General features: G+C 51.2%; 1 protein-coding gene across 2 annotated transcripts in view; it reads right to left on the reverse strand.

Moving 5' to 3' along the window:
* Nucleotides 1–17,161: 17,161 nt before the first annotated feature.
* The window catches only part of LOC119100623 (Ig-like and fibronectin type-III domain-containing protein 1), a 68,214-nt gene continuing 66,546 nt past the window's right edge, over nt 17,162–18,829 (reverse strand). For both annotated transcript variants that reach the window (XM_037223814.1, XM_037223737.1), the window contains one exon: nt 17,162–18,727. In XM_037223814.1, coding sequence (XP_037079709.1) covers nt 18,524–18,727 — 204 coding nt within the window. In that variant the 3' untranslated portion in view covers nt 17,162–18,523. The remainder of the gene's footprint in view (nt 18,728–18,829) is intronic.

The following is an 18,829-nucleotide window of genomic DNA, read 5'->3' on the forward strand; positions in this document are numbered from 1 at the left end:
CAGGCCATTGTCTATGCACACAACACTCAGCCAGGCCATTGTCTATGCACATAACACTCAGCCAGGTCATTGTCTATGCACATAACACTCAGCCAGGTCATTGTCTATGCACACAGCACTCAGCCAAGCCATTGCCTATACACATAGCACTCACCCAAGCCATTACCTTTCGAGGAAAGCGGAGGTGGCTTTCCATGCACGACACTTTCCGAATGCAGGATTTATCAAATACGTCGCACTGTTAGAGCACAAAACACGCGCCAAAGCCCATGCCGCGAAGGGCGTCCGGAGGTCATCAGGCGGGACCTCCATGGGGACGTCTTAGTAACGAGCATGCCAACCCATTTCTAGTCAGCATCATCCATGTCATTAATGACATATGCCCCTCCATGGGATCACAGTAATCAGTGTCCATGCGGTCATATGGGCTGGCTGACTCATTTGACGCGCAGTGGTCTGTGTATTTATCCAAAGTTTTGTTTGGTTTCTGCGAAGCATCGAGCGATTATACAGATATATATATATACCTTGTCTCTTTTCTTACTTTAAACGGGTAGGTAACGTTGTTCAAAACATTCAGAGTTCCATGTGTATTTTTGTTGCTGTGTATGCTCAAAGTAAACAACTGATGAGATCAGCGTAGTCCAGAAATGTTTTGTGTAGGTGATATGCTGCTTTCGCCTCCGCGAATAACAATATTTCAGCGGACCGTTTTCGTCAGTCATCAAAATGCAGCAGTCAGCACTTTTCCATGTTCGATAGCGGATATAGTGTACTTCATTTAGTCAGATCGTGAAAGCTGGGAAGCTCTTCTCATGCTCAGATCCTCCACGTCAAACGTTCTAATGAACGAACTCAAGGACCATACAACCGCCCTCCAAAATAAATTGCTCAATCTGTCACTAAGGTAGCAAAGCAACATGCTGCCTTTGTCTCAAGCGCAGTTTCTCCTCCCTAGAGAACGTTCATAATTTGTGGTTAAAGCCTAGAGTTCTTATGTTGGTTCTGTTGTCGTTACTCACAATAATTTTAGTGTCATCACGTAGCATCTTAGATCTACCGTACCTTGGCCACCAGATGAGTTTGGTGAAGTCAATGTACTTCGACGTGCTCGAGCTCGTTTTCCCGCTCCACATACACGTAAACAAATATCCTCAAACGGGTGATCACTGTGGCCGGCGGGCGGTGGAGTAAGGTTAAGACATATGTCAATTTGGACAGAACTGTTAACTTAATCACCGTTGCCTTGCCTGTTAGGGTGGGTCAAGGAGTTATTTTGCCGTTATGACGACAGTTTTTTTTCTCTAAACTTTCAATGCTTGGCCCGCAATTTAATGGCGTAGACTTGCACCACATTCTTAACACAGTACAAATATTATCATATTTTTAGCACTATTTATTAGAGTCGGGCTAGAAAGTAAAATGTTTTTTTTCTGGTCAGTCAAGCGATACTAAGTATCATTGTTAAAGCCTTGCAGATAGTCTATCTCATGTTACACGACCAAGAAATACAAGGCATAAACTATTTGCGTCATGTGGTGTCGGTCAAGTCGTTACGATGTACAGTACCTGTAAAAGTGATCGTTTTCGCTTTAACCTATTTATCATGCGGTTAGCCATCTCCGAAACGGTTTTCGCCCAGCGATTTCGCTGCACATACCAGCGGCCGCCGCTCCGGACCAGCGTGGCTGGTGAGACGATCGGCGGCGGATCGGCCGGCTGGCGGCAGCAGTCGGCAGCCAAACCAGCCATAGCTGCGAACATGCCGGCTGGCGGCAGCAGTCGGCAGCCAAACCAGCCATAGCGGCGGATCGGCCGGCTGGCGGCAGCAGTCGGCAGCCAAACCAGCCATAGCGGCGGATCGGCCGGCTGGCGGCAGCAGTCGGCAGCCAAACCAGCCATAGCGGCGGATCGGCCGGCTGGCGGCAGCAGTCGGCAGCCAAGCCAGCCAGCCGGGCCCTGGAGGTTAGAGCTTTTGGTAAAAAGGCACGCGCACCATTCGAGGCGTAGATTTGAGATGCCTACATCTTCAGACCGTTAATCATTGGGGATGCCTACATCTTCAGTCCGTTAGTCATTTCAACACCCTTGCACCGTTTGCAGACGGTCAGTGTATCACATAGGCCTTAGCCACCCATTTGCAATCGAGCGCAACTGTAAGGTGTGGTCAAAGCTCGTTTACGCGATCCTTTGTCCTATGAGATGATTATAAGATATAACGGAAAAGCCTGAAATGCAAATAAAAACAGCCGAAAGGACCAGCATAAAGGAACTGTTTGCTACTTCAGGATGGAGTTATAATTGTTATGCCTTCTGATGGCTATTTTTCAGAACCTACTTACTTTTGACAGCGCAGTGAGATCCTCCCCAACCAATGCCCTCGCCAATGTACTGTCTGGTAGTCAGTCATGAAATGTGCACAGAACTTGAAAAATTTGCTTTGTTTTGAGAACTTAAGATGGGGTAAATTGGTTGAATGACACTGGTAAAGGCGAATAATGCATGTTCCACTTCACACTCAGACGTGAGACCAATTTTGGGAATCTGCATCAGTCATTAGTCACCATGGTCACACAATTAGCCAGTCGGCTAGTCACCTGGTCGCCAGTCGGCTAGTCACCTAGTCGCCAGTCGGCTAGTCACCTGGTCGCCAGCCGGCCAGTTACCTAGTCGCCAAGCGGCTAGCCGCCGATCCCTGGTCACCCAGTCGCCAAAAAACCGCCGGAGTCGCCCAAAAACCGGCTAGCGGCAACCAATTCCGGGACCAAGGGCTGTGCTTGATGTTGATGACGTTTCATCATCACTTGATGCTGGTGGCAGCCAATCCCAGTACCCATGCTTGTCCTAGTTTGTCACATGCCTGAGAGACATGGTCTGGCGATGGCATGATTCACCAGACTCTCGAGAAAATGAGTCGCTCCATGCATGTACATGTACCTCGCTGTACGTACTATGTCCGTTTTCTCTACGTACCTGGTAAGGGCTTTGGGTGGATTTGGTGCATTTGGTGGTGAGCAAAGCACTTGGGCCGGGCTAAGGACTCCTTAGGTGTTTCCGTTCTTATTGAACTTCAGAGGCCCGTTGATTCCTGGCCCCTGGCTACCTGTCAGATCCCAGAGTCCCCTGCATGCGTACAGGAAGTTATCGGTTCTAGAGATCCCAGTTGATGGGCTGGGGCCTTTCGGTCACACATTTGAAGTCAATATTTACGTGCACAAGTGTGTATATTTTGTTCCAATTTTTGGGTCCCTCCTCAAGCGTGGGGCCTTTTTCCACCTTCAGCGCGCGCTCTCTGAGTCTGCGATGACCTTTACCAGATCTCGTTAGGGCTATTCCCGAGTCCGCAAGGGGCCTTTTCTGAACAGGAAGAGGCCATTTCCACGCATTAAATTGACATGCGTTTTTCTGTTGTGAAATGGTCCGATTCTACATACGTGACCACAATGAACAACAGCCGATGCGATTGACCCACTGGCTGAAGATGAATGCTCAATCTTACCTTTACTAGAATGGGCATCAAACGCCTACAACCCTTGCGTTTGAGTCTCACGGCGTCATGCTGGAGAGCCCACTCTGTCAACCGTGGCACGCCATGAGCGTCAGCGATCTCATTGGGCCCTTCTTCCTCCTGTGTGCAGGCGCCTCCACGGCCGCAATCAGCGGCGAGCCGGCCGTCACCGTGCGGGGGCGGCTACGGAGCGCGAAATTTGCTGGCGACTGTAGTATCGAGAGCTCTGTCACTACTGCCGTGACGTACATCGAGCACAAGGCAATGTCGCCGTAAGCCTGCTCTAGAAACGCGACTGAAAACTGTCGTTAAACATTAGCTTCAATGCCAGTTTATGTTCACGTAAACGGTTCACCTCGGAGGAACGCAATGCGATCCTGCGATCCTGCTCATTTTGCGTCACTGAATTAAGCGACCAAATCTTTACGAGCTCCTGTCAACGAAAACCTACAACGACAACCAAAAACCTGGGAGGTGCCTTCCGAGGGCCGCAATGGCTTACAGACATTGTAAACATAGGGGATGCCCTCCGAGGGCAGCAATGGCTTACAGGCATTGTAAACATAGGGGATGCCCCCCGAGGGCAGCAATGGCTTACAGACATTGTAAACATAGGGGGTGCCCTCGGAGGGCCGCAATGGATTGCAGACATTGTAATCCTAGGAGGTGCACTCCGAGAGCAGCAATGGTTTACAGACATTGTAAACTTAGGAGGTGCCCTACGAGGGCCACAATGGCTTACAGGCATTGTAAACCTAGGAGGTGCCCTCCAAAGGCCTCAATGGCTTACAGACATTGCAAGCATAAGGGGTGCCCTCCGAGGGCCGCAATGGCTTACAGACATTGTAAACCTAGGAGGTGCCCTCCGAGGACTGCAATGGCTTACAGACATTGTAAACTTAGGGGGTGCCCTCCGAGGGCCGCAATGGCTTACAGACATTGTAAACCTAGGGGGTGCCCTCCGAGGACTGCAATGGCTTACAGACATTGTAAACCTAGGAGGTGCCCTCCGAGGACTGCAATGGCTTACAGACATTGTAAACCTAGGGGGTGCCCTCCGAGGGCCGCAATGGCTTACAGACATTGCAAGCCTAGGAGGTGCCCTCCGAGGACTGCAATGGCTTACAGACATTGCAAGCCTAGGGGGTGTCCTCCGAGGGCCGCAATGGCTTACAGACATTGTAAACCTAGGGGGTGCCCTCCGAGGGCCGTAATGGCTTACAGACATTGTAAACCTAGGAGGTGCCCTCCGAGGACTGCATTGCTTACATACATAAAGCAAAACAGACATAACTCACAGACATAACACACATAAGCCATCAGAACCCACCCTCACGCGTCACCGTAAACCATCATAAAGCACCCTCACGCGTCATCGTAAACCATCAGAATCCACCTTATGCGTTATCATGAACCACCATAGACCACCTTCACGCGTCATCGTGAACCATCATAAGCCACCGTCGTGCGTCATCATAAACCATCGTAAACCACCTTCACGCGTCATCGTAAAGCATCATAAACCACCTTCACGCTTCATCGTAAACCATCATAAACCACCGTCACGCGCCATCGTAAACCATCATAAACCACCCTCACGCTTCAATTTTTCAGCATTCCATCACCGGGCGTTATGACGTCAAATCAATGGTACAAAATACATGCCTCCCTTGTCTGTTTAGTGCAGACGCCTGTGCTATTTCATGCAACCTTCTCTCTTCTGTGCGGTTGCACGGGAGCGAGACCCGTCTGTTCACGAGGGCGCGGGCAGATCGCGCCGCCGCCCCGCTCTTGGCGTGGCGTCACCGGGCGGAAGCGAAAGTGATGGCGCCGGGTCGCTTCGCTTCGCTGCCGCACTGATGCGTCGCCTCACCGCTTCGCTGCCGGCGTCGCGTGCCGCCGCGCTGCGAAGCGCGCCTGTGGCCTCGGCGCCTCATGCGAGCTGCCAGTGGGAGGGCGCCGGGCACGGGCAGCGGTTGGCGTCTAGTTCGGTCGAGGAGCCATCAGACGGAAGAAGCATGGTGAGAGGTCGACATCTGCTACAGGCAAGTGCTAGGATGGGCTGTGTGTCACACTGTGACTGTGTGATGGCCCGTGTGCGTGTGTGTGTGTGTGTGTGTGTGTGTGTGTGTGCGTGTGTGTGATCTACTGAGCGTGAAGTGTCAATGGCCTGGCCGCCGCTACTGATGACCGGCTTAGGCAGCGTTTGGGGTCAGAGTGGGAACGGGATGTCCAGCGGTTAAGGATGGCTTTCTCACGTGCTTTTCATGTATGTGGACCTTGCGGTCAGTGAAAAGCATTGCTTGTGGGTAAATTATATGCCTTAACACTTCTCAAAGATGGGCTTACGAATTCCTCGCAGTCGCGAATTAAGAAGACAAATCAGTTACAATCTACAGGCATAACAGTGCAACTTGTAAATCATGAAGGGCCTACCCACACTACTGCTAGGGGTATTCAAAAACGGCCCTCACTTGAACTTAACGCTAAATGGCTTGCACAAGTCGTAAGCAGACTTGGTGTGGCGTCGAAACCAGAAGACCTCTGGGATGGTTCCGAAGATCAGTGACGTGCCCAGCCATGCAGCTTAGTGCCTTTCGACATCGTCATACGCCTTAATGCCCTCAGAAGCACAGTGAGTAGCATCAGGTGCACACACAGGGGGTGCCGTACATGAGAGCTGGCCATCCACATTTTCGCCGTGCGCGGCCTTGAGGACAAGGTCAGAAGTTGGTGACCTGACAAGTTCGGCACCTGCAGCATGCATTCCGGATGTAGAACGGTTGTTTTCTCCGCCTCTGAGGTTTCATGATCATGTTCAAGACGGCTCGGAAAATAAAGTCCTTTCCGCTGGGTATCATCACCGGCTGGGTGACTGTCCACGACTGTCCACGAGACCATCGCGATCACGGTCCCCCACGTGGTCTGATGGTGAGTCTCACCGGCAGCTTGGGTGGACATGCTTCCTTCCTTGAATCTTACATCAGTGAGGACGCCTCTTCAAGCGAGTGTATGAAACCCGTAATGTTGCGGTGTTTCATTGTCATAAGGGATGCAGTAGAAGTCGTCCATATCAATGTCTTGTCAACCCGTCTTCTGGAGGACATCGGTTCTCTAGACAAGCTACAAATGCGGGGCTTCTAACGCCTTCTTCGACCTCCAGAAACCTCTGGTGCGTTTGCTCGTATTCTGTAGTTGAGTACCTCTTACTTTAGTACTTTCTTGACAAGTGACTGCGGTATGCGACAGCGCTTTGGCGGCAGGGTCTGCGGTGCACCAACTCTACGTCGAGCCGCCTCTGCCGGCCGTCGCCCGGGCGCTTGTGTCATTGTCACCGGCTGTCATTGTCACTGTCACTGGCTCTCATCGTCACTGTCACTGGCTGTCATTGTCTTTGTCACTGGCTCTCATTGGCATTGGCACTGGCTGCCATTGTCACTGTCACCGGCTCTCATTGACATTGTCACTGGTTGTGACATGGTGACAATGTCAGCCTCTCCGGTGTGCCGAGCGTGCCTCTAGTCCCTCTGTTCTTGAGGACATTGGAAATGGTCGCCCGCGCCAATGCACTATGTTGACACTAGCTGGGAACAGCAGCTTTGGAAACGCCAGGACTGCATTGTGCACATGTTTGAATGACATCACGAAACACTCGTTCGTTGAAGAACGCAACTTTTGAAGGAGGAACAGAAGATAAAGACCTGCTAAATGAGAAACTTTTCCTAGACTCATTCGTTGCCGCACGTAATAAAAATGTGATCCTGCAATGCGTACAGTCCACCCTTTAGTGTGCCAAAACTTTCAAAAGGCACAGCACTCATCCGCTTCTTTTGCAAATTTAACGACAAAGTCTCGACCCGCCCTGGGTCATTGATAAAGTCTCGACCCGCGCCAATCCATTGTTTGCGATGTTTCGGTTTGCGCTATATCATTTTTACTGCTAACCTGCGTCAACAGCCTCAGCTGTGATTTTCCTGGCTAATGTGCGGCTTCTGTTTGCCTTCAGTGAACATTTGTTGAGCGTAGAATGTATCAAACCATTGTCTATATAAACCTATTCTGAAAACAAAATTCCTGCCATGTCGTTAATGGTAAGCGACTCCAGCTGTCTGGAGACAATTTTTTATTTTTACCCAAACCAGAAGACTCAGACTTCACCTGATTGCCGTTGTGCCTACAGTCAGCGTAGAAAATGTGAAATATGGTGTTCGCAGAGTATGTGCAAGAGAAGCTTGCCAAAGCATCGCACTTCAACGCAAAATGTGGTTGAAATGGGTCGTGGAACCCTCCTCAGCGAAAAAAACCGCCGCATTTCGTACTGGGAGCGTAATTCACCCACAGCAGCGGTACATTTGGCGCTGCTGAGAATTCGCTATCTGCAACGCACAAACTGTGGAGTGTGTAATGCACTAATGCTCGCGCATCCACGGAGCGTAATTCACCCACAGCAGCGGTACATTTGGCGCTGCTGAGAATTCGCTATCTGCAACGCACAAACTGTGGAGTGTGTAATGCACTAATGCTCGCGCATCCGCGGAGCGTAATTCACCCACAGCAGCGGTACATTTGGCGCTGCTGAGAATTCGCTATCTGTAACGCACAAACTGTGGAGTGTGTAATGCACTAATGCTCGCGCATCCACCACGTGTCGCAAAGAATGGGCCAACCGTTTTCATTGTTGCATTTCATGACGTGTTTGTAATAAAAATGCAAAACCCGCAAAGGCCTAGCATAGTTCCGCTAGCCACACGTGATGAAAGCATATTGAACTGAGCCAAAATTGCGAAGTAAGAAGGGCACGATTGTATAAATGTTTACATCAGATTGGGAGGCACTTTTGCTGCACCCAGGCACCAGCTGGCGCCGTTTTTGGCGCAATTGCCCGAAATGTTTGGAGCGTAGACGCATCAACAAATAACAGCTAAGGACCCATGGGACCCATGCACATGTGGTCCCAACGCACAAATAACCGTCTGCTAAGATATACTTAAATATTGAAGTATCTGTCCCAGGAGAAGGAGCTTGGCTCCAGGAGTGACCAACGACCTCCATATTCGTCCAGTATTAGATATAATGACAGGTAATGCAAAGTGACTTAAAGTGTTGTGCTTGGAAGGCAATAAATAAATACATGGACGGCTATGAAGAATTTAAAGCCCATTAGCTCATTCATCGAAAGCACAGAGATGCAATGTTCCATACAGCAAAAACTATGCATGATTTTCCCAGCTTGAAAGGGGGTTCAGGTATAGTGTACGCCGGTTGCTACCGGTAGATATGTGCTGAATACGTTCTCTCATGCCTTTCTCTCTCGGCAAAGTACGTGCCAACTCGTCTGGTGGCTCTCAGCAGTTCGACCTTCAGACCACCCCTGGAAAGGCAGAAGGATATAACACAAGCTCCGGGTGCCACTCGGGATGGTAATGCAGGCTCCGGGTGCCACTCGGGATGGTAACGCAGGTTCCGGGTGCCACTCGGGATGGTAACGCAGGCTCCGGGTGCCACTCGGGATGGTAACGCAGGCTCCGGGTGCCACTCGGGATGGTAACGCAGGCTCCGGGTGCCACTCGGGATGGTAACGCAGGTTCCGGGTGCCAATCGGGATGGTAACACAGGCTCCGGGTGCCACCTCGAACAGGAATATTCCCGCAAAAACAGTACAAAAACAGATATCATTTTTAGCCTCGATTTTCGTGAAAATCGGATGTCTTTACACGCTGTGTCCTTTGGGTTAGATGCTGGATCTGCGTCACTGCCTGGGGTGGCTCCATGGTGCTTTAAGGCCTTGGCTGGACAAAGCGAAAGTCCATGATCGAGAGCTCAGAGCCAAGAGGTCTTGGCTGCATGCTGATCATACAAAAGAAGCATGAACGAAGCGCAAACTCATGCCTAAAGGGCACAAGTTTTCCTTAAGCCACTCAACACATTGTCAATAGCAAAAATGAAAATTAGTAATTGTATTGCAAATATGCTTCATATTTGTCACCAAATTGGGTTTTGCCGTTCGCTTGTGAAGCTGGTCCGCTAACATAGCGACCGGATGCACGGCGCCCAGCACGCGGATAGTGACAACCGTATTCGCATTTTCAGAATGTGTTTCTGTGATATTTATCAGACAAGCAGCACGTGATGTCCTCAAAATGCACCCGTTTGAGGTGACGATTTCCTCATTTTTTGCGGGTCTTCTCGACATCCAAGTTAAACAGAAAAGTTAGTCATTGCAAACAAGCTGCAGAGCGCCCGCCAATGAACTCGGAATCAGTCTGCTCGATCAGCGAATCGGTCGCGAATGTCTGGCGCGCTATCACAACCACCTTAGATGACATGGCCCTTGACTCGAGACATGGTGTGTGGAGGCATCGCTCGCTCCAGTGGAGCACATGCCTCTGTGACGTCATAGAGGGACCCGTACCTCTCCAGCTGACGGTTCTGCACACGCTTGGTGAAGGTGGGAGGGAATCGTTACCACTTTGTTAGATAAATGTTTTTCGAGCAGTATGCATGGGAGGCTTTGGATTCGGAGTATACACTGAACAAAGGTAATTGTGTGTACCCTGAAGCCACCAGTCATGCCGTGCCCCTCAGCTCCATGGATAATGTGACCTCCGCCGTTTCGTCAGACGGGCTGCGAAGGGTGTGAGGTGCCGCACAATGCTGCGGCACGTCCGCTCCGGGCCTGGGCGGACCCTCGTTGGTCAGTTACCAGCTGACCTTTCTGTGTCAGCCGGGCCAAACAACGCGCCTGCTCTGAGACCCGCGCTAAGTACAGCTGCGTATTGACTTCCCAGCATGTTTTCTTCCCAAGATCACGGTGGTGACAATCCACCACTTTGCTTTAGCCAAAGGTTTCGACAGACGTATTTTCACAGTCAATTTTTCGGGCAAAGTGTATTGATAAATACAACTAGCATTGCTCTGCCTATGCTTCGGCATTCCTATGGCTCTGGGATTCTCTTCGCTCTCGTAAAACAGGGGGTGTCTTCGTAAGTTGTTCAGTGCATTGGTGATGGACATTATTCACATAGATCACACAAAAGTAATTGCCTTATTCCTCGGAGAAAATCCACAAGAATGGATATATAGATGGGTTGATATTTCGGCAACATGCCTTTATCGAAACGATAGTAGAAGTGAATACAAATCTCACTCCTGTTCAAATATGGCAATAGTTCACTTCTGCTTTTATTTCGATAAAGGCATACTGCCGAAATATCAATCAGTCTATATGTCCATTCTCCTGGTTTTTCTCCGAAGAATCAGGCCATTACCGCTGTTTCATCTAGGGCGGGGGGGGGAGTCTTCGGCATATTAACGATTTTGTTGTCTTTTAGCCTGAGGACAAGCGGTAATTAAGTGCAGCATAGCACCACTGCAAGCAAACAACGCGTGCCCAATGTCAGAACATCTACACCAACAAAACCATGAACACAGGCTACTGGTGTCTATCAGAAACAGGTGGTTGATTTCCTAGTCGTACGTAGCACTACTGTGTGACAGTTCCTTAACACATGCCAGTGATTGGCAGGGTGATTACAAGGCATCTTCGCTTTCTCCAGTTATAACTGATGCAGATATATGCAACTAATTGCAATTTAGACGTCGTAGATGGCAGTGAACGTGACGACACACTCTCGGCGTCCGCTGATATGATCGGGCTATCACTCCAAGGTATTTCGAGGCGTCGCGTTGTGACGAGCTCTGTACGCCACTGCCAGCGGGCTATTGGGCGCTGTCGCGATGAAACGCCCGCAAAACTCATACGCAATGGCTTTTCACCGCAGCGCTGTGCAGGCGTCGTAACCGGTACCTGCACGACACGACACTTTTTGTTATCGCTCGTGTTATCGCTCGTGGGGTTATGTTTCGCCAGCCCTCTGATGCAGAACGTCTGAAATGACTTCCGCACGGTGGGCGATAGACCGACATGACAACGTGGCGGTGTTTCTTTCTCTTTTGGGGTACTTTAAATGCCGTGACGGTGGAAAAACGTTGATGATTGCATCTAAACAGTGTTAAGTAATTCCTTTAGCGCTGCTCACAACTATGGATTTAGGCGGCTGGTTTGACTGGTGTGGAAGCTGGAATTGGAATCTGTGATGATTAATCTCGATTTTGTTTTTTTTCGCCAACGTTTTGCTAGGTTGTGAGGCTCATTTAGTACAGCGATCCACACGAATGGGGCTGGATCAATACAGTGGCGCTTATATCTCAGGAAAAAGTGAAAGTAGAGGCCAGCGTTGGGGTGGGCGCTGTCGCCAACTTTTTCAATCCAAAACAAACTAATCATTAGTGTTTTGGTATCAATGAATTCTCAGGGGTTTACATATGTCTCCAAGCTTTCCACCGTTGAAACCTTGCATAAGGTTTGTCACGTTCTCACCATGCCTAGATCTCTCAGGCAGTCGTGGTTGACAGATGACATAAAATAGGCCATAACACGATATACACCTTACCTTTACACGTGCAAGAGAACACGTATCAACAAGACTTTTCGGACCGGAAACAGGGTGTGGGAACAATGTTTTAATTGGCGCGGGGCAAACTTTCAAAATCCAAAAATGGGCCCCTAGATTGGATGGTGGGCCCCTAAAAGCCGAAACGGCCCTTTGGGACAAGAATGCGCCCTCTCCAGGTCAGAATGGTCCCATAGAGCATAAGCGAAGGAACGTTTAAAAAACTGTGGTTGCTAGGCTCAGTGTAAACTCCAGGAATTTTTGCTGGGAAGCGAACCCGGTGGCCGGGGAACGGGGTAGAGATGGAGGACATTGTCAGCTTTTAATGCAAAAAGCACATTTTGGAAATGCTTAAATTCCACGATTACTACCCTAGATGTACATCCACAGCTGGTGCATGGTAGTGTTATTCGCCTCATCTACGTCCTTTGACAAATAAGGCTTTCATCCAACTCCCTGATATTATTCGTTCATTTCACCATTGTTTCGCTGAAGACGTGAAATTTCACGAGCGGGTGGATATTTTGGGTCGATGAGCAGGCATCTGCCTCCAGAGGGTTGATGCCAAAATACGACCTGGGCACCAGGCTGGTGAGAATTCGAATGCGAATCCATAGCTCACTCCACAGGGCCAGAATTTTCATGCGCCAAGATTTCGCGGGCTGCTTTTCAAGAAATGAGACGTGTTGTAGCATTTTACGCGGAAACAAATTTGAAAGTTTAGAATACGAACTGCCAAAAGCAATGTGAAAAACACCATAAAGCTGGAATTTCACCTGTAAAATCCAAATAATAAAATTAAGACCCTTCTGTCATACGCCTGTTATCTGAGCCCCGCTTCCGTCCGGCGCCGGTGGCCAATGCCTTGGCCCGGCTGTCCCCAGCATGACTGGCTGCGAACTGGTCTCATGACTGCTTTGCTGCTTGTTTATGGACCAGCATCACCAATTGTTGGCGTGTAAAACAGACATTGGACGTCCGCTGCAGAATCTATTTTCGAATTATCTTTCCTTACGCCATGCCACAGCAGAAAAAAAAAACTTTCGGAAAGCTGCCTGCCGGAATTGGTCTACCAGGCATTCATTTACCCCTCAATGTAGCCGGCTTGATTTGCTTTTGACACAGGCCTGCTGATGGTGTCCCCAAAAAGGAAAAGCGCCGGGTATAGCTCAATCGCAAACGCGCACCCGGTGCTCTTTGCTTTGTCTATATTTTTACCTTGTGACCAGAACAGAACGGAAACTAGAAGCTACCGCGATATAAATTATGTTTGATTTCAAGCCAATATATTAAAGAAACAAATATAATGCATGGATTAAATCACCGGCGCTCTCCATCTTGCAATGGTTCAGTGGACTTTTTATAAACAGATACAACTGAGAAGCCCTGCCATATTTTTTGTTCTTTTGACACACATATACATATATATATATATATATATATATATATATATATATATATATATATATATATATATATAGGGCCTCTGGGCGTAGATTGCAGACCCGAACGGGGTCTAAAATTTGTGCTGATGTGGCTAATCAATGTTGGTCTTGAAATGTTTAACATTCAGTCAGAATCTATTACCGAGAAAAACTATGTATCATGGTTTTTAACATGAGCACTTCCAAATCTTAGCAGCAGCAGCCTCACTGCCTGCGCTTGCGGTCTCCACAGGCACGCGGCGTTCGTCCCGCGGCGTTCGTCCCGCGGCTGACACTAAGCGGTCACCAACAGGAAGACGAAAATGGTGACGTATCTGAAAGAAGTGCTTTTGAAGGCTTTAGGAAAACAATTTGCATATTGGAAAGAAATTTGGGCGCATATTGGATAGGTGCAATTTTCAGATTGAAAATCACCACGGACAAGCCTTCAAAACACTGCGAAGTGGTGCTGGAATGTGGTGGTCGATCTAGAACACTTAAGGTAGCATCTCCATTTTCGTGTTGTGGTGATTTATAATTTGGACAGAGGGCATCTAGCTCTCCACAGTCAATATCGGGTCATCTACTGATCAAAACGGGCCTTTGTAGCCCAAATTGGCCGCGGCAGTCGATAATAGGCACTCTACCGGCCAGAATGAAGGACCCCAATGGCTAGAATAAAAGGAACTTCAGTCCATAATGGGCCCTCTACCTGAGTCGGCCTCTCTGCAGGTCAGGACGGTATCTGACAGACTCATACCGGTTTTTGGTCAGAACAGAGTCATATAGTCATGGTTCTTTGCCAGAACAGAGACTCATACTGGTTTTTGCTCAGAACAGACCCATACTGGATTTTGGTCAGAACAGACTCATACTGATTTTTGGTCAGAACAGACTCATACTGGTTTTTGGTCAGAATGGATCCCGAACAGTTCAGACTAGCCCTCTAAAGCTCAGAATAAATTTTGCATGGCCTACATAATTTATTTATCGTTCAGAATCGGCTCTTAACATACCAGAATGGTTCCCCCACAGGCACTCCAAGTCGGGGGGGGGGGGAGGGCGCCCCCCCGAGCTTTTAATTTGAGGGCCCCACTGCCCCTCCCCCGTCCCCGCGTCCTTGAACGAAAAACAAGGAGCGCACCGCTCAGTAAAGCAATCAAAACATAGGACCCATCAGTCAACACGACCTCTTCGTTGGCATTCCCTGCCCTAAAATGACACAAATGACATGGTAAATTATGTGAGGAGGTCCTCCAACTTCTGACGTTGTCTCCTCCCGCCGTCCACCGTTTCGCTGTTCCAGCTGTTGGCGTTGCTGACCGTCCTGCAACCGCCGGAAGCCGGCGGTGACACGGTTTCGTCCTCTGACCTTGTCTCCGTGTTGCAGCTGCTGGCGTTGCTGACCGTCCTGCAGCCGCCAGCAACCGGCGGTGACACGGTCTCGCCGGCGGGGCAGGGTCCACCTCCTGGCTACGGCACCCCGAAGCCGTTCACCTCGCACAAGCCACCAACCGTCTTTATCGGACTCGACGAGGGCGAGGTCGCCAGCGGGCAGGTCGTCCATCACGGTGAAGGTGCTGTCAGTGACGGCAGGAGGATCGTCGGCAGCGACGAAGCGAATGCCGTGAGAGATGGCGTGTTCGATCACAACGGAAGCGGTTTCAGTGAGAGCGTAAGGGTCTCAGGACACGGCGGGAGCGGTCTCAGCGAGAGCGTAAGGGTCTCGGGACACAGCGGGAGCGGTCTCAGCGAGAGCGTAAGGATCTCGGGACACAGCGGGAGCGGTCTCAGCGGGAGATTAAAGATCTCGGGACACGGCGGCAGCGGTCTCAGCGAGAGCGTAAGGATCTCGGGACACGGCGGGAGCGGTCTCAGTGAGAGCGTAAGGATCTCAGGACACGGCGGGAGAGACGTCAGCGTTAGAGACGTCGGCGTAGAGCATGAAGGCGTCCGTGTTGGCAGCAGCCATGGAGGGTTCGCCACCGGGCACCGCGGCTCGTCAGATTTGCCTCGGGGTCAAGCAGGTCAAGAGGCGGACCTGAGAAGCCACAGGGGTCATCAGACGGTGGGAAAAGGTCACGAAAAACACTTCAGAGTTCAGACCGTAGGTCATGGGCCTCGGCTGGTCACCACTGTGACGTCACCCTCCGAGGTGGAGGATGGCACACCGCATCAAAACGTCCCGAAGGAAGAGCACAACTCATACAGCGACGCAGGAACGGATGGCGCCCCACACGTTTCGCGTAACATTCTTACGCACCAACGTAGCCCACGTCCCGGCGTGAGCGTGCATGATCAGCACGGTTCGCGTGTCACGCCCGCGTGGTCTGGCGTGACAGGTCAGCGTGACGAGGGCGCCGGGGCGTCGGTTGCCGGCGCCGGCTTCAAGAGCAGCAGCGACACGTTCAAGCTCCGTCCTTCCGAAGCCCCGTCACCAAGCGCCAAGACACATGACATGCACGAGGACACCGCCCATACCCCTGGGCACGCGAAGACCGCCACTTTATACACTGCGTCCGCCACGTCCAGCCCTTTCGCCGACTACGGCCCGCCCAACGCCGTGGTGCCGTACCGGCCGCCGCCGACGCCCGGCTACAGCACCGCCGCGGCCTACCCGGGCAGCGTCGGCAGCGCCGGCTACGGCGCCAACTACGGCCGCTACGTGGGCTCGCAGGCCGCGGCGTACCTGTACAGCCGTCTGGTGCGGGGAGGCGCCACCGCCGAGGCGCCCCGGTACGGCGGCGCGGCGCGGCGCGGCGCCGCCAGGCCCGGCGCCGGTGTCGGCCACACGGGCGTGCGCTACGCCAGCGGCGCGCCGGCGCGCCCCGTCTACAGCAGCGCGGTGTACAACGGCGCCGCACGGGCGGCGTACAGCGGAGCCGCGAGCGGGTACAGGGCGCCGGGTCGGCCGACGCCGCAGTACTACGGCGACTACCGCTTGCCCGGGGTCTACAACGCGTTCCCGGGCGCCGCCTCCGGCCACGCCACCTCGGCGGGGTCCCGTGACCGCGGTCGGGCGCCGCCGTTCCGGCCGTCAGCTGACGTCGGCACGCCGTTCGGCTATCGTCTCCCGACGGGGGATCCCAGGGCCGAGTACGGCACGCCCAAACCGGCCAGAAGGACCGCACGCCGCTGAGCTTGTGTCCGCCGGGCGAAGATGCGTCGCTTCTGCGCTGTTGATCAGCTGGCGCCACGCTGTTGCTTTGGTTACTGCGTTGTTGCCGTTTGATTGTGTTGTAACTTACCGGAGGATTACTTTGCCAGCGCGGGTGGAGACTTGCGATAGGTCTGCCATCTACCGATGTTCACGCAGGTGATATGCAATGACATAACGGAAGTGAGGCGTGACGTTGGTGATAACCGCTTCTGTCTTTACTTACGCTGGTCTCGACGCTACACATGATGCCCAAAATTGGAAGCCGCCCTTCACTGTCTCTTTCAGGCCTGCGGGGAGACCGGCCCGTAACGCGTCCGCCATTTGTTTCGTCACTGGCAGCCTTCTCGTCGCAGGGCATTTCCGTATACCAACTACCAACTATTTCCATCACCTCCAAAATCGATATGAAATAAGAACCCTTTGATGTTAACAGTATCAAGAGAAAGGTGCAACCCATTCTGCAGCTATAACAAAAAAAGCCACGAGCGGGGAGTACCTCCACCTCCTTCCCTTTTAATGTAAGCGGTTGACAGGTGACAGGACAGTGGTAGGACAGTGACAGGATGTGACAGGACAGTGACAGAACAGTGGCAGGACAGTGACAGGACGTGACAGAACGTGACAAGACAGTAACAGGACGTGACAGGACATGACAGAACGTGGCAGGACATGACAGAACGTGACAAGACAGTGACAGGACGTGACAGGACATGCCAGAACGTGGCAGGACTGACGGCGGGACGCGAGACGGCTGCTGGTGTGCACCGTCCGAAGTCACTCTCATTGCAGCTTTCGTGTATTCACGGCGTACATCCGCTGTCATTACCGACACCAGTCCATGTAAAAATGGTATTTGGACGCACACGTATTGACGTCATAAATCCGCTGATAACGCGGAAAGAAGCGCTCACAGCGGGAGAGTCTGAATTAACACTCACCCTGAAGCATCTTGTGATCAAATGCATCCTCATCTGACGCGAGCAGTCAGGTAGCTGCTCATAAGACCCAGGAAAGTGCTATGACCTCCACATTCTTATGCAGACAGTTGTCGACCTCGAACATACTGTGACGTGGGTTTCAAACAAAGTTGTCGCTCAAACAATGGTTATAGTGTCAGGTCCGATCACTGTATGTCCCCACAACATAGCCAGCGTTCACTTGATAACGTCGTTTGCTGAGTGCCTCCTGGCATATTAACAGTATTCGACTGTCAGCATAAAGCCCTGAACTCTTAATACCGAGAAAAAAGGAGCTCAAGCCGCTACTTCCTCATAGCACGCCTAACAAGGTCGACAGTGGTCTGCAAGCATAACATCTGGTGGTATTTTCAGACACTGCTGCCATCATAGTTGTATGCTATATACTAAGCAATAGGAACGTACGCAAGGGCATTGCACTGTAAGCAATGGACCTTACAAACGCTAGCCCCGGCGGCCGGTACAAACGCTGCATCAACTCCGCCAGCTGATGCATTCGTCCTGTCAAACAGACGCATTCGCAGTTCAACACCCCAACCCTGGAATGAGGCCATAAGGATAGTGCCCGCAGCCAACGAAAGCAGCGAACGAACATACCTGTTTTCGCCAGTGCCACAAAATTTGCGCTAATGGCAAATCTTCATAATATCAACGATGCGACTGCAGTAACCCTTATCGATTTTACTTAGCCTCAGAATAGTCAAGTGTGCATTTTGTTTTAAATGGCTGAATAAGCGAATCAACAATGGCAGGCGCCATGTGACCATAGCTGTTCACCTAGCGGGGATGACCACCACTCATTTCACACGGCCACCAGCTGATCAGCTGTCACTTCTCACTTCGCCATCCCGTTGATCATTCCCTTTCCCACACTGATCACTGTTCACACTCCCAGACCGCTCGCCGTTGACTTTTCGAGACTTATCAGTGTTCGCTGTTCCATACAGATCACTGGTCACTGATTCACTGATCACCGTTCACTTTATCAGATAGCGAGATGCTCATTGCTCGTTTTCGAACCGTTGGAAGCCATTCTCCCGCGACCTTGCACCGATTCCGTGCCGCAGCTGATCTAGGCTGATGGCAGCGGGTGCCTGCAGCGCCGCCTGGCGCCAGCCGTCTGAGGTAGAAGTGTCGCGGACGCCGTCGTGGGCGTTGCCGATGACGCCATTTGTCGTGGTGCTCGTGGTTATTTCGAGGTGATCCTAGAATTATCGAGTGTAAGACGACAACAATATGAAACGCTCGTGAGTCATTCGAGTTAACGTTTTGTTTAAAGACAGGTTCACATCTTCTGACCAGACGGC

Source organism: Pollicipes pollicipes, unplaced genomic scaffold, assembly GCF_011947565.3.
Source record: "Pollicipes pollicipes isolate AB1234 unplaced genomic scaffold, Ppol_2.1 Scaffold_1600;HRSCAF=1878_pilon_pilon_pilon, whole genome shotgun sequence".
NCBI lineage: Eukaryota > Metazoa > Arthropoda > Thecostraca > Pollicipedomorpha > Pollicipedidae > Pollicipes > Pollicipes pollicipes.